The 25,833-nt window shown below is 44.2% G+C and overlaps 12 protein-coding genes across 12 annotated transcripts; 6 read left to right on the forward strand and 6 right to left on the reverse strand.

Annotated features, from left to right (window-relative positions):
- Window positions 1–481: 481 nt before the first annotated feature.
- On the forward strand, window positions 482–2,041 carry CTSD (pepsin-like aspartic protease; the record flags this gene model as incomplete). Its single annotated transcript, XM_022821779.1, has 1 exon — window positions 482–2,041. One exon carries the CDS (start codon window positions 482–484, stop codon window positions 2,039–2,041), a length of 1,560 nt encoding a protein of 519 aa, XP_022678106.1.
- Window positions 2,042–2,822: 781 nt separating this feature from the next.
- Window positions 2,823–4,331, reverse strand: VAN1 (Van1p; the record flags this gene model as incomplete). Its single annotated transcript, XM_022821780.1, has 1 exon — window positions 2,823–4,331. One exon carries the CDS (start codon window positions 4,329–4,331, stop codon window positions 2,823–2,825), a length of 1,509 nt encoding a protein of 502 aa, XP_022678107.1.
- Window positions 4,332–4,799: 468 nt separating this feature from the next.
- Window positions 4,800–5,798, reverse strand: SAM4 (homocysteine S-methyltransferase family protein; the record flags this gene model as incomplete). Its single annotated transcript, XM_022821781.1, has 1 exon — window positions 4,800–5,798. One exon carries the CDS (start codon window positions 5,796–5,798, stop codon window positions 4,800–4,802), a length of 999 nt encoding a protein of 332 aa, XP_022678108.1.
- Window positions 5,799–6,111: 313 nt separating this feature from the next.
- PRM15 (phosphoribomutase PRM15) lies at window positions 6,112–7,953 on the reverse strand (the record flags this gene model as incomplete). Its single annotated transcript, XM_022821782.1, has 1 exon — window positions 6,112–7,953. One exon carries the CDS (start codon window positions 7,951–7,953, stop codon window positions 6,112–6,114), a length of 1,842 nt encoding a protein of 613 aa, XP_022678109.1.
- Window positions 7,954–8,217: 264 nt separating this feature from the next.
- Window positions 8,218–8,562, reverse strand: FPR1 (peptidylprolyl isomerase FPR1; the record flags this gene model as incomplete). The annotated part of the gene is made up of 1 exon (XM_022821783.1): window positions 8,218–8,562. One exon carries the CDS (start codon window positions 8,560–8,562, stop codon window positions 8,218–8,220), a length of 345 nt encoding a protein of 114 aa, XP_022678110.1.
- Window positions 8,563–10,084: 1,522 nt separating this feature from the next.
- KLMA_80053 (DNA-directed RNA polymerase II subunit RPB1) lies at window positions 10,085–11,293 on the forward strand (the record flags this gene model as incomplete). Its single annotated transcript, XM_022821785.1, has 1 exon — window positions 10,085–11,293. One exon carries the CDS (start codon window positions 10,085–10,087, stop codon window positions 11,291–11,293), a length of 1,209 nt encoding a protein of 402 aa, XP_022678111.1.
- Window positions 11,294–12,390: 1,097 nt separating this feature from the next.
- Window positions 12,391–14,127, forward strand: HIP1 (histidine permease; the record flags this gene model as incomplete). The annotated part of the gene is made up of 1 exon (XM_022821786.1): window positions 12,391–14,127. The coding sequence occupies one exon, from the start codon at window positions 12,391–12,393 to the stop codon at window positions 14,125–14,127; it is 1,737 nt and encodes a 578-aa protein (XP_022678112.1).
- Window positions 14,128–14,594: 467 nt separating this feature from the next.
- On the forward strand, window positions 14,595–18,641 carry tsc2 (uncharacterized protein; the record flags this gene model as incomplete). Its single annotated transcript, XM_022821787.1, has 1 exon — window positions 14,595–18,641. The coding sequence occupies one exon, from the start codon at window positions 14,595–14,597 to the stop codon at window positions 18,639–18,641; it is 4,047 nt and encodes a 1,348-aa protein (XP_022678113.1).
- Window positions 18,642–19,160: 519 nt separating this feature from the next.
- Window positions 19,161–20,069, forward strand: SUI2 (translation initiation factor eIF2 subunit alpha; the record flags this gene model as incomplete). Its single annotated transcript, XM_022821788.1, has 1 exon — window positions 19,161–20,069. One exon carries the CDS (start codon window positions 19,161–19,163, stop codon window positions 20,067–20,069), a length of 909 nt encoding a protein of 302 aa, XP_022678114.1.
- Window positions 20,070–20,421: 352 nt separating this feature from the next.
- On the forward strand, window positions 20,422–21,345 carry MHO1 (Mho1p; the record flags this gene model as incomplete). The annotated part of the gene is made up of 1 exon (XM_022821789.1): window positions 20,422–21,345. One exon carries the CDS (start codon window positions 20,422–20,424, stop codon window positions 21,343–21,345), a length of 924 nt encoding a protein of 307 aa, XP_022678115.1.
- A 167-nt stretch (window positions 21,346–21,512) lies between these two features.
- On the reverse strand, window positions 21,513–22,508 carry TDH2 (glyceraldehyde-3-phosphate dehydrogenase (phosphorylating) TDH2; the record flags this gene model as incomplete). The annotated part of the gene is made up of 1 exon (XM_022821790.1): window positions 21,513–22,508. The coding sequence occupies one exon, from the start codon at window positions 22,506–22,508 to the stop codon at window positions 21,513–21,515; it is 996 nt and encodes a 331-aa protein (XP_022678116.1).
- Window positions 22,509–23,708: 1,200 nt separating this feature from the next.
- On the reverse strand, window positions 23,709–24,740 carry KLMA_80060 (uncharacterized protein; the record flags this gene model as incomplete). The annotated part of the gene is made up of 1 exon (XM_022821791.1): window positions 23,709–24,740. One exon carries the CDS (start codon window positions 24,738–24,740, stop codon window positions 23,709–23,711), a length of 1,032 nt encoding a protein of 343 aa, XP_022678117.1.
- Window positions 24,741–25,833: the final 1,093 nt, after the last annotated feature.

Genomic DNA, 25,833 nt, shown 5'->3' on the forward strand with positions numbered 1-25,833 from the left:
GATCTTTAATCTTTCTAGACAGAAAAATTAAAAGAATATAATTTAATGGTGTTTTCAAGTAAACAATAACAAAACCATAACAATAAATAATAAATAATAAATAGACACCAATACCATTCATTCCATAAGTCGGTTTAAGGTTTTTAAAGTGCTTTCAAAGGTGGGTTTATTATAGGATATAAGAAAACTATAGATCAACACTATTCTGGTGGTTTTTTTTTTCTTTCTTCTTTTTCCTTTATTCATTCGTTTATTCCTTCATTTCATTGCATTGTATTATTGAACATTCTTTGTTAGTGGTAACAGTTCTAACGTATCCCTTTCAATAGAGTTGGCATTGTTTTTTGTGTTTTTCTAGTGGGGTCCCAAAGGTATCACTTGCCTTTTTGTTTCATTTGCTTTCAATTGTTAATACTATAATATTTCTCTCTATTTTTTCCATTAAAGGCTTTCTGTATTGTGGTTGAATATTCGTGCTACAATGACTAGTGGCCACTTATCACGCGGTCCATTACGTGTGATTTTGTTTATATTTCTTACGTTTTACTCGATATGTGCTAATGCTTTTTATCCATGCTCGAAGGATCGATATTTAAAGCCGAAGTCTTCATTTGAAGTAGAAATAAAAAATACCGGTTACGCGGCTCAATTGGCACATATAAACAAGGGAGATGATGACAGTTCATTGCCCGAATCAGAGCCACAATCTAGATTCTCACAAGAGTCAGGAAGAGTGGAAATCCCACTTAAACCTGGTATGTCAATCCTGTCTACAGATGAAAACAATCTTTCATACTTTGTCAATGTCACGATTGGGGACGAGGAATACCCATTGGTTATAGATTCTGGATCTGCTTACCTATGGGTTTATGGTGACTCATGTAAGTCTGATTCATGTTCTTCGAAGAAGCTTTTCGCTACCAAGAACGTTAACAAAGCTAACGGCGACCAAACTTTCTCGCTGACGTACAGCTCTGGTGTTGCATCCGGAGATGTTTATGAAGATAGAATTATTGTTAACAAGCTGGCCACAACGCAGAATTTCACCTTTGGTGTTGCTGACCAGGTTCCTGGACTTTTCATGAATTATCCAGTTAGCGGGATTTTCGGATTACCATCAAATAACTCACAAAATATTGAAAGTATCATTTCTATCCTGAGCGATTCTCATGCTATATCTACGGAGAAGTTCTCAATGATAATTGGTCCAGTTAATGCAGCAGATAATTCTACATCGCCAGACTCTAACGATAATACGGCGCTGACAAAAAATAGCGGAGTGTTTGTGATTGGAGACTTGCAAGACAATTTATACTCCGGCGAAGTGTCTTACACTCCTTTATTACAGAATGATAACCATTACTGGCAAATGAAAATCGATAGTGTGTATGTGGGCTCTCAACTCGTGAACTTCTCTATTGCTGAAAATGTGACTGGATCACAGTCTCGTAATACAAGATCGGGAATTGTAGATAGTGGAACCACGTTACTAATCTTACCTACACAGGATGCACTAGACTTGCATACATTCTTCCCTAAGTCTGTTTCGGATGGTACCAATTTTGCAATCTTTTGCAACTCCACAATGGATATCTTTTTGGAATTGAATGGTGTTAAATGGAGTATCTCCCCGAAAGATTATTTAGGAGAACCTTATTCCAGTGATTCATATTATCAAGGGTACTGTGTTTCAAACATTCAAGGTGCAAATATCGACAAATCGTGGATCTTGGGTGACGTTTTCCTAAAGAATAAATATGCCGTTTTCGATGTTGAGAAACAATTGTTCGGTTTAGCCAACGTCAATGAAAATGCAATCCTGGTTCCATACTCCAATGGTGTTTCAAACACATCGGGAGACAACAATATAAATTCTACTAAAACAACGTTGTCCTCCATTGCAAGTTCCACTGCTACTTCAAGAAAGAACTCCACATCCGCATCTACATCCACCTCATCTTCGAAGGGTTCTGGATCTGCAAACGAAAACCCCAAGTCATTTTTGATAGGTTGTCTTGCCTTATTCCTCCTCGCTTTCTAAAACAGCATATAAATCAGGCGGGAACAAAACAAAACAAAATAAAACACAACGAAGTAAATGGAGTCCTCATGTACCCTCTCATTTTGCATTTCTCTGAGAAATCACTTAAGAGAAAAATAAAAAAATACTTTGCATAACGTTGTATTTACGCATATGGCAGACCCTGAATCAAAAACTTGTAACATAAAATAGATTAAACTAAAATTAACTATGAACTTTTATACATCAATAAGAATACTAATGATAGTCTTAAAATTCAAAAACGATGGGATATTAGTGAAGATACCATATTATTCTGAACCCCAAACTATATACCTCTTAAACAACCTCTATGTACCATATTTTCAACCAAAAATAATAATCATGAATATCAATAAATGGCAATTCCTTACACTAGGCCATGTTTAAATATACGATAGTAAATATATGTAAGATAACAACAGCAGTGGACGAGATGATCCCTTCCCATTTGTTTTATTACTATTCTCAAATTTTTTTTTTTTTTCTTTCATTCGTGTCAAATGGTAGTTGTTTTTATTCGAAGATAAACTTACAATGGTATCTCTCTATCATTCTTGGGTATTTAGCAACCCCATGTGTTTTCTAAATTTATAATATCTGTACACCTAATCTATTTTATTTTTTTGTTTCCTTCTGAGTTGTGTCCTCTCCTTGGGCTTATTTTGAATTCTATTGGAAATTATGTTATGGTTGTAATGAGAAGAGAATTGAGCGATATACATATGTATATATCAAATCAGCAAACAAACCAATCGATAAATCAATCACGTTTATTCTCCCTCTCCAGTTTTGCAATCTCCCTTAAGTCATCATCACTAGGTTCATATATGTGCCATAGAGTGTAATGAGGTAGACCACCGACTCTGAAACCCATCTTTTTGGCCATCTTACCAAAGGCCTCCGTTTCTGCATGATTTTCAAAAGTGAAAGCTGGGAAATGAATACCTTTACGGAACAAATGGGCTCTTGCCAAGATAGAAACACCACCAACACCATCCAAATCAAGTAGTTCGTTTGGATTACCATTCTCATTTCTGAGGTAGCCCAAATGAACTCTCCAAGTTGGATATTCCGCATACCCTTCTACGATAACGTCATCCTCGTCTAACGTTTTCGCTAATTTTAGCGCTTCATTGGATTCCATCCACGAGTTTAGATCATATGCTTGTTCTCCACCTAGGAAAGTTGGCAATGGTCTCCAAACGTTTGGAACCATAACATCATAGTCGAATTTCATCAGGTCTTCAATAACACTGCCGGGGCACAATTCGACATCGACATCTCTCCAATAAACCCAAGAGTGATAAGGTTTTAGTGCATTCGCGGTTAACCAGTTTCTTGCACGTCCCATTAGCTTTCTTCTCACACCTTGAACCTTCACAGCATGTCTATCGCTGAAACCTTGGCCGATCTGTTGACCAAAATCTTTCTCAAAGATTTGAATTGAGCGGAAAGGTTTGTCGTACATATCGTGGAATGGTGGGCTAAACGCAGTCTTCACCATATCCAAGTACTCTTTCTTCATATACTTCAAATACAGTTTATCCGCCGAGTTCTTCTTGTCTTGCTCGGACTCAAATGCTTCTAGAGTCTTGGACAAAGTCCCGTTCTGCAACTCCTTAGAAAACTCAATGAGAGAGTTCATCGTATGTCCCGCATCAGTACAGTCACTAACCAAGAACGCAATATCTATCAATTCGTGAGGATATGTCAAATTCATCAAGTTCTTGAATAGTAACGGTAGCATTGGAGCTGCGTCTCTCAATGGAACACATAGTAAAACATGATCTCTCTGTGGTGCTCCATCCTTATGTCCAGAATACTCGCTCAAATCATACACATCCGTAGTGGATGCAATCAACATCTCCACTTCTTGCTCATAAAGTTCTTTATCCTCTGGCGAAAGCGCTTCCATACCGCCCTTCGATATTATATAATGAGAAACTCCTTCGTCAAACTTCTTGATTGTATTCGGATCTAATCCTTTGAAATCGTAATCATAGTACTCTTGATCTTCAAGCGACATAGGATTAAGACCAGATACATTGAATGTCCCATAATTCTCCCGGAACAACAGCACAAACAACGTATACAACGAAACGAATCCTAGAATCCCTGTAAGCACGTTACGCTTCCGAAACAGATCTTTCTTCGTGTACTTAAGTCCTTTAAACCCACCAAATCCATTCTTTGGACGGAAATGTGACGGTTCCTTGCTATCCCGATGTCTGGGAAGTTCAAGAACCTTGTCTTTAACAAAAATAGCCATTACAAAGCTTCGGTTCTTAAACCACTAGAGAGTCAATCAAATAGATGTATAAAAACACGTAAAAGGAAAATCCACAGCTACTACTCCAAATCAAACCCCCAATTAAGAGCCACAAAATTTCCAAATGACACTTCTTGTCAATTCCAACACCAGCAGCTATCCGATGATATCCCTTACGGCTCTTTTCCAGCTCTTTTCCCAGGTAGATCTTCTTTCAAGTACCAGTATAAGTTGCCTAAAAGTGAAAGTAAATCGAACATCATTATTTTTCTAGGCCTTTAAAGGTTTTTTCATCATGAAAAGAGAAGAGCAATAATGGGGCACAAGAATGCGAGTGAAGCGTGGTGCAGCAGTGGGGGCAAACGATTGAGTAAATGCAGATGTGACACGTTAGTTGCCTAAATTTACGTATATATAAGTACATATATTTGCTGCATATTTTTATTTTTATTTTTATTTTTATTTTGTTCAATGCTTAACGGTGGCCTTTGCGTACTTGTCGACAGCAGCGCGAACTTCCTTGATATCACTGACCGTGGTTCTGCAACAGCCCCCAACGATCCGCGCCCCGTTTTCAATGTACGACTTCACAACGTCGTCCCAGGTGCTGGTCTGGTTTTCATTCTTGAGCCAGACTTTCTTCACGGTATCGTAGATTTCACCGCTGTTAGGATACACCACTAGTGGTAGTTCCGGACAAGAGTTATGCAATGATTCCAAAATCATAGGAGATTGGTTGAACGCACAGCAGTTGATCCCAATGCTCACCAAGTTAGGGTTCAACTTACCCTCATCACGCAAACCATGGATCAGATCGGCCACCTGCTGCAATGACGTCCCGTCTCTCAACACACCGTACTCGTGCACAGAAAGACCAATGTAAAATGGCTTCGAAAGCACGCTTTCGTCCCACGATAGAATCGCCCTCACCTCGTGGATGTTAGGAATCGTCTCAAACCCAATGATATCGATATCAGACGAATGCACAAAATTCTCGAGCTGCGGCTTGAAGTACTCTAGGTAGTCGATCTCCTCTGGATGTGGACCGTAATCACCAGTGAACTCCGAACACACATGCGCACCCCACGCACCAATACACCCAATCAAATACTTATCCTCACCAACACACCCTCTAGAAAATGACACAATACGGTCCAACAACCCATTGTACTCCTCCAAACTCTTTAATGGCGTATTCTCGCTCACTGATTTGAAACTTGTCTGGTAAGTGATCGTCATCAAGATGTCCGAACCTGCTTCAATGAATTCCTCGAACATTTGCTTCACAATAACCCTGTCTCTCGACGAGTTATCACACCAAAACGACTCATTGATGAAAGGAACAGTAGACCATACTGGGTTGGCCACATCAATACCTCTGTTTTCCAACTCTGTGCCCTGACCACCGTCCATAACTAAAACCACATCAGGGTTTTCTTTCATATACTGTTTAATAGGAATTCTCATGTTTAAATTTTTCTTTTTTCCCACTCTACTCTACTCTACTTCACACTTACTAGACGTACGTATTAACTTCCCAATACTCCTTTTAAACCTTCTATGTGTCAGCCATTTCGTCTTCAAATGCAGATCATCGCATCACCTTTTTGCACCTTTTATATAGAGCCTGTCGCTTGCCCAAAATTTTTTTTTTCCTTCCAATGACTAACTAAACAACTTTTAATGGAGGGGAAAAAAAATAGTGAAGAAAAAAAAAAGCACACACGGTAAACCATAGCGTGAGTCACGTGTGAGACACGTTTTATTCACGTGGCTGGCTCTAGAAGGGCGTGACAAGGCCTGTGAACTCTGGTTTGAACCACTCTTGCTTGAGCACGTCCCAGGTAAACTTTGCGAGTGCTATAGAGGCCTGTTCTGTGGTGGTGCGAGCTTCAATGTAGACTTTGAGCTTTGGTTCTGTTCCAGAACCTCTGATGGTAAATCTTACTCTGGAGGTTGGCTGTTCGACAAGGACCATTTCGCAAGTGATCATTTGGGAGTTTGGGTCTGTAGCTAGCAATGGGACGTGGTCTGGGGTGTCAGATTGGTAGCCCGTGGTCAAGTCTCTGAATTTTTCGATTTTGAATTTGGTGCCGAGTTTTGTTGGGAATGGGGACTCGATTGATCTTATTGTGTCAAAGACCTTCTTGGTGAGAGAAGTGTCTGGGACTGTGTAGTAGCCGTTGAATTCTTTGAAGTGGCCGTATTTTTCGGAGGCTTGCTTGAGGATCTGGAGTGGTTCTATGCCCGACTGGCGCCATTTTGAGTATGCCTGGAGGAAAACTACGGCAGCAGCTATGCCGTCTTTATCGTGGACGACAGAGGAGAACATGTAGCCGATGGCTTCCTCGTATGCGAATGGGACGTAGTAGTTTTCGTTTTCTAGCTGTAGGGCTCTGTTGCCTAGCCATTTGAAGCCTGTGAGGGTATCTTCGTAGTGGAAGCCTTCTATTTCGGCCATGCGTTTTATCATCTGGGAGGACACGGTTGAGTTTATCATGGCCAAAGGCTCTTGTATGTTGCTTGCCTTGTACTTTTCGAACTCGTAGAATGCGAATAGGAACCCTATTTCGTTACCTGTGAGCTGTCTCCATGTGGATGAGGCTTTGTCTCTCACGGCGACGCTGAATCTATCGGCGTCCGGGTCGTTTGCGATAATCAAGTCGGCGCCAGAGTGGGACTCGGCCTTGCCGTATTCGATGGCCAAGTCCAAGGCACCTCTTTCTTCTGGGTTCGGGAATGGGACGGTGGGAAACGCGGGGTCAGGGTACTTCTGCTCCTGCACGACCACATAGTCCCTGTTTTCTTCTAGAGACATTGCTTGCTTTGCGATTTGTTCGAATATCTCGAACCCGACACCGTGCATTGGCGTGTAAATGAACCAGGGCCCACCAGCGGCAGCAGTATTCTGGAGGTCATCATGGACCAACTTCTCGCGGATAGCCTTGATGTACGCTGCTGTCATTTCTTTCTTGCAATCGACTACGGTCCCGGTCTTGGGCGATTGGAACGGTTCCAAGTTCTCGGCAATTGACTGCGCAATTAACGAGTCATGTGGAGGAATGATCTGGCATCCGTTCGCATAGTACACTTTGTAGCCATTGTCCATCTTGGGGTTGTGGCTCGCGGTAATCATGATGCCTACCGAAGCCCCTTTCGCATTAACGGTGAATGGAACCAACGGAGTGTGCACATACGAATCTTCTTCCTTTCCGACCACCACATTCAAATCGTACACTTTGAACCCTAGCTGCAAGAACACATCGATCGTGGTCCTGGCAAATAGCTTCGAGTTAAACCTGTGGTCGTGGCCGACCACACAAGTCAAGTTCTCCGGGAATTGGGCCTTGATATATTTCGCTAAACCTTGCGATGCCTGTTTCACCGTCAACGCATTCATCCTGCTGAAACCGGCCTCCATACGGCCCCTGAGCCCAGCAGTACCAAACGCAATCCGCGTGTCTAGCCTCTTGTGCAATTCTTCGACGTTCCCCTGGACGCACAATCCAATAATCTCGTCCCTAGTCTCCTTTACATCGTCGAACCTTAGCCAATCGCGCACTTTATCTTGTAAATCCGCGGGAAGACCGCTTACAATCCCTGTCAAGTCTGTCATACTCATGGTTTCCAACTGCTCCGTTGCCTGTTTGCCCCTTTTATGGCCATTCTTCTGGGTCAGTAAAGATGGTAGTAGTTGGTTACTTGGTTACTTGGATACTTGGTTATTTGTTTTAAACAGATAATAAACCCAAAACACAGACGGCCTAATCACAGGCCCAAACCCAACAGCAAACACCTAATATTAGCAACAATATCGATTCGAACTTGTCGAGAGCTACATAATTATGCATATACACAGTACTAAATTCTAGCCACCCTCTTTTATTTAGTTGATCTTCAACAATTCAACGTCAAACACTAGAGTAGCGTTTGGTGGAATCAAACCTGGGAATCCACGTGGACCATAAGCATATGGACCTGGAATAGTTAGTCTGGCCTTTTCACCAACAGACAACTTTGGAATAGCTGCATCCCAACCCTTGATAACTTGGCCAACACCAATGTTACATTGGAATGGGGAACCTCTGTCAACAGAGGAATCGAATTTCTGACCGTTTTCCAAGGTACCGGTGTAGTGAATGGTCACCAAATCACCTGGCTTTGGGAAGTTGGTGCCATCACCTGGAGACAATCTCAAAATTTGGACGTTACCTTCAATTGTTTCAGACATCTTTCTTTGCTTTTGTAGTATGATAATATACTGGGTTGTGTGAGTGATTCTAAAACCAAGATACAATTGTCAATTGCCAATGCCAATTCCAATTGGTTACACCAACTCTAGCATACCACTGTCTATCTATATAACATACTCTTTCCTGTGTGGAATTGGATGGACATGGAGTTGCTTCGTCGAAGCATGGCAGAATCCGTGCTGGTGCTACCGTTGGGAGGAAAGAAACGACGGGAAGTTCGCCCGTACCTAGTGACTATGGGCACGTGATACGCAAATGGTGCCACGGTGCCACGGTGCCACGGTGCCACGGTGCCACAGATGCCATTCCCGCGCGCGAGGAGAATTGTATTATTATTATTATTATTTTCCTTCCCCTCAATTTCCCTGGCCTTTCTCCGCCGCCGCAACTCCCCCTGCAGGTTCGGTAGACGAGTCTTAGGGGCGACAGACACGCAGACACGAGAAGAGAAGAGAAGGCAAGTGGGAAGAGAGGAACGCCGTGGTGATATTTGTGGTGGATTGTGGGCGTGGGCTTAGGCTTGAGCGCGGTGTGTGGGTGTGAGTGGCGGCGAAAGAAACGAAAAAAGAGAGGGAGCGAAAAAAAAAGTGCGAGAAAAAAGAAATGCGGTTGTTACAAGTGTCATTCCGATTACTTAAGCATGATGACACAGAGGTTTGGTAAGAGGTCTAGATCAATAAGGTACGGCGTTGCCACAGTTTTTTTCCTCATTGTTTTGCTTCGTTTTGTGGAGGGAGTTTGGGTGGATAGGCCTTTGGAAGAACGGACGCGAAGAACTGGGCGAGTTCATGCGCACCTGACTGGGGTGTGACCAGGCTAATATCCGGACGCGATGCTTTTCCACATTATTTCATGCTTTCATGCTTTTCTTGTTCCGCTTTAGGTGTGTTCTTGCATTTGTAATGCAGCATAGTGTGGTAGCGGTGGTTGGTACCTGCGTTACAATGGGACAAAAATAAGAAGTAAATAAGCTTTGTTGTGTGTTTTTGTTTGTTTTTTTTTTTTTTTTGTCCACAGGAAGCCCTACAACGCAGGTTTTCCTGGCAGTTCCGCCAAATGTGAACGAACGAAAATGGTAACGCGCGGTATTCGGCGCGGCATTTACTCGGCATTTACCTGGGCTTTACCTGGGCTTTACCTGGCTTTTATGTAATCGATGTGGGTAGCCAGTGTAGTACAGTAGTATAGGTTTGTACTGCCGCGAAACATTGTGTAGGAACCCTCGAGCAGAGTGGCTAGCATTCTTAGTTGTGAAATGTCAAACACTCGTTATCAATATTTCTTTTGGGAGACAGAGGAGTGACTGGCTATTTGGTATATAAGAGGGATCATATTGTGGGGAGAGAGGGAAGTGATGATGATGACTTTGGACACATCCTGGTTCTTCTTGTTTCTGGTGATACAGCAAAGTAAGTAAATTTATTTTAAACGCTGACGCTCGCTAGACTATTGGAAATTAGTTTTAGAAAAAAAAATAATAATACCACAGGTCTTATAATCATGATTAACCAAATTGTTTTGTCTTTTATTGCAATTTCCGGAGTTGCAAACGCTCAAGCTGGGCCTTTCGCTAACACTACGTTAGGGTTTGGTTCTCCAAGCGGCAGCAATTCCAGTATTGACTCTGTTTCTGCTTCTGTTTCTGCGTCTGCTCCAGCTCTTTACCTAAACAGCACCAGATCTGTATTGCAAACGGAAACTTTTGCTCCTACCACTTTGCCAAAGAAGAAGAGTTCTACCACATATGTTTTAACCACTTCCTCTTCTTCTTCCTCTGCTGTTTCTGCTCCACAGGAATCCTTCGCTCCAACAACTTCCCCAGCTGACACTTCTGTTTCTTCTCCAGCTGTTTCTTCTCCACAAGAATCTTTCGCTCCAACTACATCCCCAGCTGACGATGCTGCCGCAGCTGAATCCTACGCCCCAACTACTTCTCCAGAAGAAACTTCTTCTGCTTCTACCTCTGCCCCAGAAGAATCTTATGCTCCAACTACTTCTCCAGAGGAAACTTCCGTCCCAACCACTGCCCCAGCTGACACTGGTGCCCCACAAGAATCCTACGCTCCAACTACTTCTCCAGAGGAATCCTACGCCCCAACCACTGCCCCAGCTGACACTGGCGCCCCACAGGAATCTTACGCTCCAACTACTTCCCCATCCGAGTCTTTCGCTCCAACCACCGCAGAGTCCTACGCTCCAACCACCGCCCCAGCGCAAACATTCACCCGTGGTAACACTCCATTCTTCAAGTACAACACTACCGCCACTGTGCCTACCCCAGCATACAACACAACCCTCCTACCTCCAACTTACAACGCTACCTCTGCTCTAAACGGTACTCTACCAACCCCAGCCCTAAACGCTACTCTTCCAACCCCAGCCCTTAACGGAACTGTTCCTCTCCCACTAAACACAACCTCCGTCGTGGTCAAGAGAGACGTCGCCCCAGTGTCTCAAATTGGTGATGGCCAAATCCAAGCTACCACAGGTACCCCAGCTTCCCCAGCTGCGCCAACTACCCCAGCTCCTGTAGGATCCTCAACCCTAGTGTCCCAAATCACCGACGGCCAGGTCCAAGCAACCGCTTCTGCAAACGGCACCAACTCCCAAAGCATCCACACCTATGAAGGCGGTGCCCAGGCCCAATTCCTAACATCCACTAACGGTTTGCTTGCCGTTCTATGTTTGGTCGCTTCTTTGGCTATTTAAATTGTACCCTTTTACTAGTGTGTCGCAACAGAACATGCCGTAGAAAAGGTTCCAAATCTAATCCAAGAAAAGATAAAATAAAAATAAAATAAAAAAAAACACATACGTCTAAGCTTACACGTTTAAGCTTGCTCCTCCCCATGATAAAGAGGTGATACCCCCCGTAATAGAATCCAATATCAACCCGTTCGTCATTTAATACACTTCAAGCTTGATGCCTAGTGTCAGACTATATTAAAAGAAGAAAAAAAAAAGAGAAAAAAAAAATTAAACGTTCTTTATCCCATTTTAGTTCTTGAGGAATAAAAGAATCGCTACTACTACTACTACTACACTTCAGCAAAGGATGGATAACCCTCTGCCTTGTTTTTTTTCGGTTTCCACAGAATACATCCCTCTGTGCAGGAAAAATGACTGATATAGATAACCAAATTTTTTATTTTATATTTTCAGCACGTATACGTTATGTGTGTGTAATTGTTTTAAAACGACTTGTTTGTTCTCTCGAGCCCAGAATGCCTCCCAGAATACCTCCCAGAATACCTCCCATCCCAGAATCTCCCGTAGACCGGAAAGCCAAAAAAAAGAAAACATACCGTAATTGCTTTTTTCGGTTATACCAGCCGGTACTGTATTTTAGGTCACGTGTATACTATGTGTCAGGGACGATCTTTCCTAAAACGGAAGACCCTTTTCTTCTTTATCGTTTCTTTTTCGCTGTTCTTCGGCCAAAGTTGCCGTAAACCCTGTGAAAGATGGGCTCCGAGTATATGCCAAGAGCCTTTTCGAGCCACACAAGAAACAAGAAACAAGAAACAACGAAAGTATAAACATAGGTTCATTGTCTGACTATGGGACCCACAAAAAAACCAAGAAAATATTACTCATACGAGCACGCATCCATCCGCCTGGCAAATTGGCTTGTCTCGTGAATTTCCAATGGTATATACTATTATATATATACAGAAGAATATATGCATGCGTAATAATGTCAGTTGCGCTGGCTCGTTTCGTTCATTTTAGAAATAAAGGTGTTCCAGCAAGTAGAGTGAAGAAGACCATATATACCAAGCCCAAGCCAACTCTAGTCTTAGAAAATGATAGATAAATCGCAGGACAAGATTCCTTTGCAAGACATTAGTATGCAGAGTTTCTCGAAGGAGGAATCATGGTCTGTGGAAGACAAGGAAACTAGCCCAAAGTCGGCAGTTCCTCAAAAACGTTATGAGGACATGAACGATGTGGAAAAGGCTATTTTCAACACCAAGGACTCTAAGTTGAACAAAGACCTTTCCATTCGTCATCTTTTGACACTTGCGGTGGGTGGTGCTATTGGTACTGGTTTGTTCGTTAATTCTGGTAGTTCTCTAAGCACTGGTGGGCCAGCATCTCTAGTCATTGCATGGACCATTATTTCGACATGTCTCTTTACCATCGTGAATGCGTTGGGAGAATTAAGTGCTACTTTCCCTGTTGTCGGTGGTTTCAACGTTTACGTCACAAGATTTGTGGAGCCATCTCTAGGTTTTGCTGTCAATTTCAACTATTTGGCTCAATGGGCCATCTTGCTACCGTTGGAGCTCTGTGCAGCCTCCATCACCATCAGATACTGGAACAAGAACATCAATCCGGACGCCTGGGTGAGTATATTTTATGTGGCCATTGCGTTGGCCAACATGTTGGACGTGAAGTCGTTTGGTGAGACTGAATTTGTGTTGTCGATGGTCAAGATCCTAGCCATCATTGGGTTCACGATCCTGGGTATCGTGTTGATTTGTGGTGGTGGGCCCAACAATCACTTTATCGGTGGTAAGTACTGGCATGATCCAGGTGCGTTTGTGGGCGAAACCTCGTCTCAACAATTCAAAGGGCTTTCCGCAGTGTTCATCACAGCCGCATTCTCTTACTCGGGACTTGAATTGGTCGGTGTCTCCGCTGCAGAATCGAGAAACCCAAGAGTCACCTTGCCAAAGGCTGCTAAGAGAACATTCTGGCTCATTACATTCAGTTACTTGATCATCTTGACTTTGGTCGGTTGTCTAGTTCCTTCAAACGACCCATTGTTGTTGAACGGTACCTCATCAGTGGACGCAGCAGCATCCCCCTTGGTCATTGCTATCCAAAACGGTGGTATCAAGGGTGTCCCCTCTTTGATGAACGCAATCATTCTTATTGCAGTGCTTTCTGTCGCAAACAGTGCTGTGTACGCATGTTCCAGATGCATCGTGTCAATGGCAGAAATCGGTAACCTACCACGTACGTTGGCACACGTCGACAAAAAGGGTAGACCATTGTACGCTATTGCCGTTACTTTGTTCATCGGTCTATTGTCCTTTGTCGCAGCCAGTGACAAGCGTGACGACGTTTTCACCTGGTTGAGTGCCTTGTCCGGTTTGTCCACGTTGTTCTGCTGGCTAGCAATCAACATTGCCCACTTAAGATTCCGTCACGCCATGAAACTACAAAATAGATCATTAGAAGAACTGCCGTACGTCTCCATGACCGGCGAATGGGGTTCTTGGTACGGCTGTGCCGTTATCGGACTTGTCTTGATCGCATCTTTCTGGACCTCGATGTTCCCAGCCGGATCACACGGTGCAGACGCAAAATCTTTCTTCGAAAGTTACCTATCACTACCGATCTTCATCGTGTGCTACGTTGGTCACAAGATCTGGAAGCGTAACTTCACCTTGGTGAATAAGCTTTCAGAGATTGATGTCGATTCAGGAAGAGTTGACATAGATATCGAGACATTGAAGAAAGAAAAGGAAGCAGAAGATCTGCTCATGAAATCCAAACCATTTTATATTAAATTCTGGAACTTCTGGTGCTGAATTTAAAAATATATATGATGCCCCTCTTATCCGATCATAATATTACATACATACCATTTAATTAGTTAGACTTCAAATACACTCATTCGCATACGAATCGCTTGAATAGAATAAAATAAACAAAAAAAAAAATTCACAGTATATCCAACCGTTGAGACCCCAGTCATAACTGTAGTATTCTCCACCTAGCTACTTCCCCAATTTTACCACCCAATTTCTCGGCCGTTTCAAACCATGTGACACATTCTCTTATCGATATCTTTCTTGGACCGAACGAACGGCTTTCACCATCTAAATACTTAATATGACGTTATCTGGATAGAAAAAGCTTGCAACAAACGATGCATGCAGAAATAAAGAGAAGAAAGATATTAAGAGAAAACAGAGACAAAGAAAAAGCACATAAGCGAGGTGAAACAAGCGGTTTCTTCATTGATCTTTTGAGTTAGAGAGACGGTTAGTGATTGATGTCTGAGTCAGTGTTGTCTAACGGAAGGAATTCCGTACGAAACTCGGTTTTCCGAGAGTTTTCTTTACTTTTAAAGAGGCACAATTCGGATCTTAGGGTACAAACTTCGGGTGAGTATAAGACATGGCTGGACCATTTAGACAAGTCTCAGGACGTTAAAACACGTAGGAGAGATATACTCAATATCACTAAGAATATTGAGAAATATGAGAAGCGAGAGGTTCCTTTGATATGGGGTAAAGTAACGGAACTTTTGAAGGAGGATTTGGAAGGGTCTGAGATTCGGATGCTCTTGGTGTTACTTTCCAAATGCTGTGCACATTGTGGCCAAGACAATTCAGTGCGGTTAATGTTCTACTTCACGTTGATAGATCTATGTTGCAATTTGGACGATAAGATAACGCTAGATGATAAGTCGTTTGGAGTTTCGTTGGACCTTATATTTGATTGTATCAACGAGTTGACTCATCAGGGTACAGACATAGAATTTTTAGAACAGGAGGAGACGATGAATTTGGACCATTTCTTGAAGCTGTGCTTGAAGAGTCTCTCCAAGTTTGATTACCCGGTATGTTTATCGTTTCTCTCGTTGTTGAACAACTGCCTTAGAGTGCCCTCGTTCTACATTGGTGGGTTTGATGCAATTATGAATTGCGCTCAGAACACGCCAAACCGGGAAGTGTTGGCTAGTTGTTTGCATACTGTTGACATTTTGATACATAAGGGTAAAGAAGATATGTCTGATGATTCGATGCAAGTTTTGGTGAAGTTGATAACAGGTGCTATCAACTTGAATGCAAAACTTACACAGCAACTTTTGAAGACATTAGATACTCTAATTGAGTCGCCTTATTGGCCCCAGTTTTGGGAACAGCTCAAACAGATGATAGAGGACCCTGGCACGCCGTTCCTGAATCTCAGAGGCGCAGTTTCCATACTTACCGATTTGGCACAGCAGGATAAAGAGGACTGGCTCATTTGGTTAACAAAGATATTTACACGTGGTACCTCGATGTATGGGCAAATACTAGAGTGCATCAAGACGTTAATCAACGATGATCACTTCAACAACAATAACGCCGAAAATCATGGCTATATTTGGTTTAACGAAGAAAATATGTGCTTGTTAAAAATGCTAAGAATCGTTTTGGATATCGATGCTATAAAACAGAATAACCCGTTAACAATTGCTTCCATATATGACAAACTGTTGGATGGATTAATTTCAGGGAAGTATGGTATTTATGGGTTCAAGGACTCTGTATCATTCTTGTCCTTTATCATGGAACACAAGGATGTTCTTTCTGAAGATCAATTGTTAGAGTTAACGAAGTATTTCGATTCCTGTGATGTTCCATTGCCAATGAATGCATTATCACAGGTTATTAGCATATTGGATCCTAGCAAAGATTTTTCGACGAATATTATTAGATACATTACACGGATTTACAAGTCATTGGAAAGTGCTCAGCTAGACTCGGAGAATATTGTTATTATCAACTCTATACTTTCGCTACTGACAACAGAAGAATCTCGACCGGTTTTCGCATCTTGTGTTGAATTTCTTGTTGCAATATCGGGATCATTGCCTCCTGACACGCTATTGGAATATGTGGAGGTGTATCTTGTTCCCAAGGAGCCAAGAAGAAGAAGTATAGTGAGTATCGGTATTGAACACGTCAAGAACAAGTGGAAAGCTGAAGAGCAAAGTATAGGATTAGCAAAACTATTTCAACGCAATTTGGACATATTCCCATACATGATATCTATGTGGAAGTATGCAGTGAAGATCAAGGACGAGTCGGCTCTTATGGTTCTTGTTCGTGTGCTAATGAAAATGAGGGTGGATCGTAATGAGAACTTTTACTTTTGTGAGGAGATAGATATGGATGGGTTAACTGCAACATTCCGTAGAAACTCTAATATCCAAAGCATACCTGAGGAGCAGAAACTCCTTTGGAAATATCCAGAAGATGATACTGTTCCATATATTGACGGGAACTTGTTGAACCAGAGGTTTGATAATGAGGGAAACAGCAATTGGAGGAAATATATTGATATTTCGTTGTGGAGCGAATTGTTGATCGAAACGCTTCGGAAGCCATTGGACTGGGAAGTGTACACGTATACCTTGTCGCACTTGTGTCCTCAATTGGCAAACTTTGATCTTTTCAAAACTGATTTAGCGAACATTGAAACGTTGCACGATGTTATATTGCACCAGTTGAGAGAAGGTGCCCCAATTAAAATGAGCAATGGTGGAGCAAATAAAAGCGACGTGCAGCTTGCCATTGTGAGAACATGCTCGTCATTGTTCCCATATTACAGATACTTGGGGAAGAGCAAAGCAGATGAGATGATACAACTATCGTTGGGAGTGCTGGAGACTTCGTTCGAGAAAACTATCATACCGTTATTACACAACTTCACGATTTCATGCTACGAGATCCCATCCTCGATTAAAAGGTACTTGAATCCGCTCTTGGATACCATATCGATTCGTTTAACGAAGAAACAGGCGATCCCCTCGATCCTGGAATTTTTCATTGCATTATCAGATTCTCCCACGATCATATCGACGTTGACGCTCGACCAATTGAAGAAAGTATTCGCTATAGCGTTCAAGTTGATCGAGGTATCTCGGGATTTGAAGCAGGAATCCGAGAAGGAACAGAACGTAACATTTTTCAAGAAGGCAGGTTACAGAGATGAGCAAGAGGCCTCGTATTTCCCGTCTACAATTGCGTTCGAGGTCACAAAACCGATGGCGCATTTTTATCTCACGGTATCGTACCACATTATATCACATTGGTTCATCAGGATCTCATTGGAGAACCGGCCGATGATTGCTCCGTTTTTGCTGGGGAAACTATCCATGCTGGAAGATTGCGACGATACAAGGGCGTATAAAGATCTTATTACACGCTTCAACAGCACCGATCTGGAGCTTCGAGTGGAGACCGTGACGACCGATGTGCCACATGGTGGGGATCCACGGTACAGTCATGAGTACTGGTACCATGACGGGAGGATCGTTAGCATTGAGACGAACCGTGAGACTGGCGAGTCGCTTGTTGTGATGCGGGGCGCCTCAGGTAACTCTGTGTTTCGAGTGAGCCCCGTGGTGAAGCGCGAGCCGGTTGCTGTGGACCTATTTGGCTTGAGGAAGCAGGCAGCTGCCGGTAGCCCGAAGAATGGCAACAACATATTCACACCGGGGTACATTGCAGCGCAATTCATCGGGAACAAATCCTTGGGCGACATGGTGCGCATTGAGGATGAACATCTGGCAAGGTCGGTTCAGTTGTTGGATACGATCCCTGTGGTTGAGTTCCACAAGGTGGGGCTCATGTACATGGGGAAGGGCGACAAATGCGAGCGAGATATCCTAAGCCATAGCATATGGGATGATAAGCAGCAGGAGGGGGGTGAGGAGGAGGGAGGGGCCCAATTCAAATGGTTTATCAACGAGCTGGGGACCATAGTGAAACTCCGGGAAAACGAGAGGTCGTTCTATTTTGGTGGGTTGGACGCAGACACGGACGGCGAGTATGCGTTAATCTGGCACGACCAAAAGTGTCAGATTGTGTTCCATGCGGTCTCGTTGATGCCGAACAACGATACGGATCCCGAGTTTACGATGAAGAAGCGGCATGTGGGGAACGATTTCATCAATATCTTCTGGGACGAGCGGGACGAGGACACGTTCCCGTTTGACATAATCAAGAGCCAGTTCAACTTTATGAACGTTGTGATACGGCCAGTGTCAGTGTCCGAGGATCTTTTCAAGGTGAAGGTGTACAGGGCTCGTGGAGTTCCCGGTATATTTTCTACGTGCCATTTCAAGATCATGCACGGCAACCGGTTGGGAGCGTACGTGCGCCACCTTGTGACGTTGACGAACACGTTTGCGCACATCTGGCACGAGACGAGCGCGCTGGACCATTGCTCGACGTGGTCGCGGCGTGCGGGCCACATCGAGAGCATCCGGGGGAAAGCCGGGGCCTTGGCCATGGGGGCCAGTCACCAATACCCGGTCACGTGATGTACCTTTGTAGTATGACATATGTGTATACACACGTATATATATATATATATATATATATATATATATATATATATAAATATAAATATAAGCCGACATCAATGCCCGTATGGCCTGCCGTATGGCCTGCCGTATGGCAGGCCATAGGACAGTAAACCAGCCCGTCCGCAGTAGTGTATGTGTTAAGGCATGTATGTATGTGTGTTACCCGGCCTGCCCCGGGTAACACATCCATCCATCCACATCACGTGCTATGAGTCACTCTCCACGATCTGAAAAATTTCCTTCGAGCATGGAAAGAAAAAAAAAAAAAAAATATTGTGAAAGATTGATGGCCAAATACATTTTATACTATACCGATGAATGACGAAATAGAACAAGAAAGGATACATAGATATACATATAGCTAGCTATCATCTAGTGTCAAGTGTCAAGTTGGAAAACTAGTCAAAGTACTTTTCAGAGACTGAAAACAGGTGAAAGAAAGAAAGAAAAGTAAGAGAAATAGAAATAGAAATAATGTCGACATCGAATTGCAGGTTTTATGAGAACAAGTACCCAGAAGTGGACGATGTGGTGATGGTTAACGTTCAGCAGATTGCGGAAATGGGTGCATATGTTAGATTGTTGGAATACGATAACATTGAGGGTATGGTTTTGTTGTCTGAGTTGTCGAGAAGACGTATTAGAAGTATCCAAAAGTTGATTCGTGTGGGTAAGAACGAAGTTGTTGTTGTGTTGAGAGTTGACAAGGAGAAGGGTTACATTGACTTGTCTAAGCGTCGTGTTTCAGCTGAGGATGTGATCAAGTGTGAGGAGCGTTACCAAAAGTCTAAGGCAGTGCACTCTATTTTGAGACAATGTGCTGAGAAGTACCAGGTTTCGTTGGAGGATTTGTACAAGGCATACGCATGGCCTTTGAGTCGAAAGTATGGACACGCATACGATGCTTACAAGATGTCTATTGTGGATCCTAATGTGTGGGATGGGATTGAGTCTATAAGCGATGAGATTTTTGCTGAGTTGAAGGGCCAGATCACGCGCCGGTTGACTCCGCAGGCGGTGAAGATCCGTGCTGATGTCGAGGTGTCTTGCTTCAGCTACGAGGGTATCGATGCTATCAAGGAGGCTTTGAAGGCAGCTGAGGCGTTGTCTACTGAGCAGGCGCAGATCAAGGTGAAGTTGGTTGCTGCTCCGTTGTATGTGATCACTACACAGTCTTTGGACAAGGATCAAGGTATTGCTTTGTTGGAGAGTGCGATTGCGCGTATTGAGGAGGTGACGTCGAAGTATAACGGTGTTTGTAACGTGACGATGGCTCCTAAGGCAGTTACTGCTACTGAAGATGCCGAGTTGCAAGCTCTCTTGGAGTCGAAGGAGTTGGAGGGCAGATCAGACTCTGAGGAGGATGAGTCTGATTACGAGTAAATCCAGTCAGGCCCAAGCCATAGATAACCAAGAAGATGGGGGTGTGGTGATTCATACGGTGGTCAGGTCAGGGTCTCAGTCAGGTCATGGTCTCAGTCTGACTATCCCCCCCAGGTCACCTGAATGTCACATGCCTCTGGAGTTTTTCCCCAGCCCATCCATCCCTCTTTGCTATATATATATAATGAAAAGGGCTCAAACAAAGCATCCCTCCATCTCGCAAAGGATCTCTGTCTCTCTACCCATCCATCCAATATATATATATATTTATATATATAGAACTCATATCGTGTATAATAAAGGCTGCATTAGCTAGTACGAAGTATATCCAGGAATTAAGCAAGACCCTAAAATGAGCATGAAGATTAGACCAGCAACGCATGCCGGATCATGGTACCCTGACGAAACGGGGCTATTGAACACCTTACACAAGTTGCTTGCGCGTAACGATGTGGTTGCCGGGACAAGGCACTTGATTTCGCCGCATGCTGGGTATACGTATTGCGGCGACACTATGTCACAGGGCTACTCGAAGGTTGATTTTACGAATGTGAAGCGATGCATCATCATGGGGCCATCGCACCATGTCTACTTCAAGAACAAGGTGCAGTTGAGTGGGTTTGATGCGCTTGAGACTCCGTTTGGGCATTTCCCAGTGGACGTCAAGTTGCGGGATGAGCTGGTGAAAGGGGGATCCGAATCCGAATCCGAATCCTGGTCCCGGTACTTCACCGTGATGGATAGCGACGTTGATATGGACGAGCACTCGTTGGAGATGCAGTTCCCAATGCTATGGGCAGCTGCGACGTTACGGGGCGCGGATCCGTCCAAGATTGCGGTGTTACCGATTCTTGTGTCGCACAATTCGAGCAAAGTCGATGCTGTTGTGGGCAAAGTGTTGGCCCGGTACTTGGCTGATGAGAGCACGATGGTGATCTTGAGCAGCGATTTCTGCCATTGGGGCCGTAGGTTCGGCTACACGCGGGTGATGAAGTCTGAGGGTCCCATTTACAAGAGCATTGAAAAGATGGACCACGAAGCGATGGAGATTTTAGAGAAGAAGTCCACCAACAGCAACAGTAAATACAGTTTATGGAAGAAGTACATTGAAGATACCGGGAACACGATCTGCGGGGAACGGCCCATTGGGCTCTTTCTCTGTGCGATGGAGTCCGTGAACAAGAGCACTGCGTTCCAGTGGGCGCATTACTCGCAGAGCAGCAAGTGCACGAGCCCCAACGACAGCAGCGTGAGCTATGCGGCTGGGTATTTCTAGTGGTACTAGTAGTATGTATATACAAAGAAGAAGTATCCTTTTATCAAATAAATCTGGGTCATTAAATTGCTCAGCAAAGATTACATATGGGAGACGGAGAAATTAATACATAGGAATGGATAATAAGTACCTCCAGCCCCAAAGCAAACTAACTTAACTAACTACATTTAGTTCTTGGCAACCAATTCAACCAAGTCGACAACTCTGGTAGAGTAACCGAATTCGTTGTCGTACCAGGAAACCAACTTGACGAATTGTGGGGACAATTGGATACCGGCAGCAGCATCGAAGATGGAGGAGTGGGTGTCACCCAAGAAGTCAGAGGAGACGACAGCGTCTTCAGTGTAACCCATCACACCCTTCAATTCGTTTTCAGAAGCCTTCTTGACGACGGCCTTGATTTCTTCGTAGGTAGCTGGCTTGGCCAACTTGACGGTCAAGTCGACAACGGAAACATCGACGGTTGGGACTCTGAAAGCCATACCGGTCAACTTACCTTGCAATTCTGGCAAGACCTTACCGACAGCCTTGGCAGCACCGGTGGAGGATGGGATGATGTTACCGGAAGCGGTTCTACCACCTCTCCAGTCCTTGTGGGATGGACCATCGACAGTCTTTTGGGTAGCAGTGATGGAGTGGACAGTGGTCATCAAACCTTCTTCGATACCGAAAGCGTTGTTGATGATCTTGGCCAATGGAGCCAAACAGTTGGTGGTACAGGAAGCGTTGGAAACGATGGTTTGACCAGCGTACTTGTCTTCGTTAACACCAACGACGAACATTGGGGCGGTGGAGGATGGAGCAGTGATGACAACCTTCTTGGCACCAGCGTCAATGTGCTTTTGAGCAGAGTCCAATTCCTTGAAGATACCAGTGGAGTCAATGGCGATGTCGATCTTTTCGGCACCCCATGGCAAGGTAGCTGGGTCTCTTTCTTGGAAGACCAAGACCTTCTTACCGTCGATGATCAAAGCCTTACCGTCGTGGGAGACTTCACCGTCGAATCTACCGTGGGTAGAGTCGTACTTGAACATGTAAGCAGCATAGTCGACAGTGATGAATGGATCGTTGATGGCGACAACTTCGATGTTCTTTCTGGACAAAGCGATTCTCAAGACCAATCTACCGATTCTACCGAAACCGTTAATAGCAATTCTGACCATTGTGATGTGTAAAAGTGTGTGTGTACTGTTGTTAAATCTAAAAGACTTGGTTTGGGAGGGACTATAAAATTGTATAGAGTATAATATAGACTATTCTATTCTAATACATTTGGAATTGGGAAATTGGATATCAAATGTGGTCTTTATATATGGCAGAATGGCAGAAAGAACATTTGGCAGAATATTGGCAGAATATTGGCATGATCGCATGTTGGATATTTACTGAAACGGTAAACCAGTGGAAACAGTGGGAAGCAGTGGGAAACAGTGTGTATGTGTGACATGACATGGCCTTAGGCCATGTCATACGAGAGAGAAAGACAGCTAGCTAGCTAGCTAGCTGGATAGAACAGAATATGGAAGAGTGTTGTTGGTTGTTTGACAGGCCCCAACAGACAGGCCCTAACCAAAATACAGGAGTCCCAGCATCAATCAACAGGTGGTTCTGGTACCACTAATGCCACCACCACTAGTAGTACCATGGTACTACCATGGTACTACCATTTTCCATGGCCTTTGTCATGGCCCAAGTTTCACCACTTTAGCCATATGTTGTGTGGATGAGGGCCTCTCGAGTGAATTCGTCATGCCGAGGGTGGCTAGACGGGTGCGCAGCGGGGGGAGGTGAGAGGATGAACCCTGCCGGATCGGAATAAGTGGTCGGAAAAACCTGAAATAGTGGGGGCCCAAATAGTGGAGGCTGGAATAGTGGAGGCCTGGAAGAAGTGGAGGCCTGAAATAGTGGGTGCTAGGAGAAGTGGAAGCTGTGGCACTCGGGTGTGCTGTCCTTTTTTTTTTTGGTTTTGGTTTTGTTCTGTTTTGTTTTTTTCGCGCAAGTGGGGCCGGGAGGGGAGGAAGAGTGGAAGCTGGGGGGAAAGGGAGCGAGGCAATTTTGGAGGAGGAGGCGGTGGCGGCCGGAGGCTGCCGGAGGCTGCCGGAAATGTCGGCGCAGATAGTGCCGAGGTCTCTGCTCTGCTTCTCCTTCCCAGTGCCGAGGTCTCTGCTCTGCTTCCCTCCCAATGCCGCGGGTAACCGAATATATTCCGGGTAATGGGCATGCCCCCGGGTAACCTATGATCCTGGGAATCTGGGCAGTCAGTCAGTCAGTCATGTGACATGTATTGTGCGTCAGACACGCCTTGTGTCAGATATGTATTGTTTTTCAGATACGCCTTGTTTCTCAGATATACATCTACTTACTTACCCACGGTACGCGCCCACACGGAGGATCTGGTCCACCTCGTCAGCTATAGCCTTCTCGATAGGCGTGAACTCCCAGCCGAGGTTCCGCGTCGTGCGGGCGTGGTCGAACTTGGCCAGCTTCGCAGGGTCCAGCCTGTCGCTGCCAGGCTCGCCCCGCGCGATCTTGATCCCCGGGAAGCGCTCGTTCACAATATCGTAGATCTGCTGGCTCGACAAAAAGGGCCCCACCACCAACAGTCTTTGGAATGCCAGCTTCTCGTTCTTCAACGCATCGACATGCGCTCTCGCAGTGTCCCTGACATCGACGTATGGCGCAATTCTCGTTGGAGGAAGCGGATCGCCCACTTTGCTTTTCACAACGTGGTTGATCAACTCCGCCGTGAAGTTCATAATCTCGGTAACGTCCGCCTCGTACGCCTGGGGCCCAATGTTAAAGCATGGATTGACCGTAGTGAGCTTTATTTCGTGCTCAGTCCCCTTGTATTCCTCAACAAAATCCCACATCGTCTTCTCGGCGATTTTCTTCGAGTACGAGTAAGCGGTGAAAAACTCCTTCTTTGCTTCTTTCAAACCTTGTGGGTTCCAACTATCCTCGCTGACAACGAGCGTTGGATCGGTAAACTCAGATTCCAGCGAGCTGGCAGCAATCGATGACGTATACACAATGTGCTCGACCGATGTCAATGAGTACTTCCTGATAGCTTCCACCATTGACTTCGCACCGGTAATCGCGGGCTCGATCAAACTTTTCTCATAGTCCTTTGACGTCTCGAGAACCGGGGACGCAGTGTGGAACACATACTTGATTTGGGTGTTGTACTTCTTGAACAACTCGTCAAATGCGTTTTCCACTAACATGTCGGGAACCAACTCCACTATCAAATTCTCATCATTGACAGTCCTTTTCAATTCCTCGGCCTTTTTGCTGTTTCTCACGGTCCCAATTACGCGATGGCCATCTTCTAATAACGATTTAAGAATGTGCTTGGCAATGTAGCCATTTGCGCCTGTCACCACTGTGTATGCCATTTTTCCTGGTTATTTATCTTCAAATTGACTAATTTTACATTTTACTATGTAGTATGGCATCAATGCCTCATTATATATCTCTGCTTTACTGTATCTCTGCTTTACCGTATCTCTGCTCTGCTGTCGCTGCTCTACTGTCATGGTGGAAAAATTAAGGGCTATACGTATTACTAATGCACTATTGTCCGCACAAAACACCCCGAAATATGACACTATGACACCACTTTAACCTGCCACTTAAAATCAACACCAGTCATCCCCATATACCGCCCACCTCCTTCACTGGGGTTGCCCAGAGTCACCTGGCGTCACTTCTTTTTTTCCAGATCGTTCATTCGTTCAGCTATACACTATTGTCTGTAAAATAGTAATAGCATTACTCTAATTAACATCACCCCCTTCCCATCAGGCATAGTATTTGCTGTCTCAGTGACGACGATTTTCCCCCATTCAATTCAATTCCGAGACTACTCGACACTACTCATAGAGAGGGAAGAAATAGGGAAGAAATATATATATATATATCACCGGGTAACAAATATATACACAGATCAATAGACATGGGCATACGCATGGGCATACGCACACGCACTACTGAATCTGGGGCTGTCTCTTTCTTCTTTCTATAATACAAGTATTGATGATATACATACACAAGTATAATAATAATATAATATACAGAAAGATATATGTCTCTCTCCAGAAACAATAGCTAAGTGGCCGGGTAACACAGTCACTGTTGAATCTGGGTCCATCTTTTTAGGAGATTACCCTGGTTTCTTGTGTATTCCTCTACATACTCTTCTCTATATCTCCTCTAATCTATCTCTAATATATCCAGATGTAGTCGGTAGAAGTTGTCCTTCTACTAGTCGTTAACCTTCCCTATATACGAACATGACAGTTAGAGGTCTGGAATATTCGGGTAACCCGATTATCCTCCACACAATCACCCCACGTGACCATGACTCTGGAATTTTCTTGGATTCTGTGTTGTCACGTGATATTGCTCCACACACTATGGCTTAAGTCCTGCCAAAAAAGATCGCGATGAGGCAGGCCCGCATATGGGCATGTCCGTGACTAATGCAAT

This window comes from Kluyveromyces marxianus, chromosome 8 (genome assembly GCF_001417885.1).
Source record: "Kluyveromyces marxianus DMKU3-1042 DNA, complete genome, chromosome 8".
Lineage (NCBI taxonomy): Eukaryota > Fungi > Ascomycota > Saccharomycetes > Saccharomycetales > Saccharomycetaceae > Kluyveromyces > Kluyveromyces marxianus.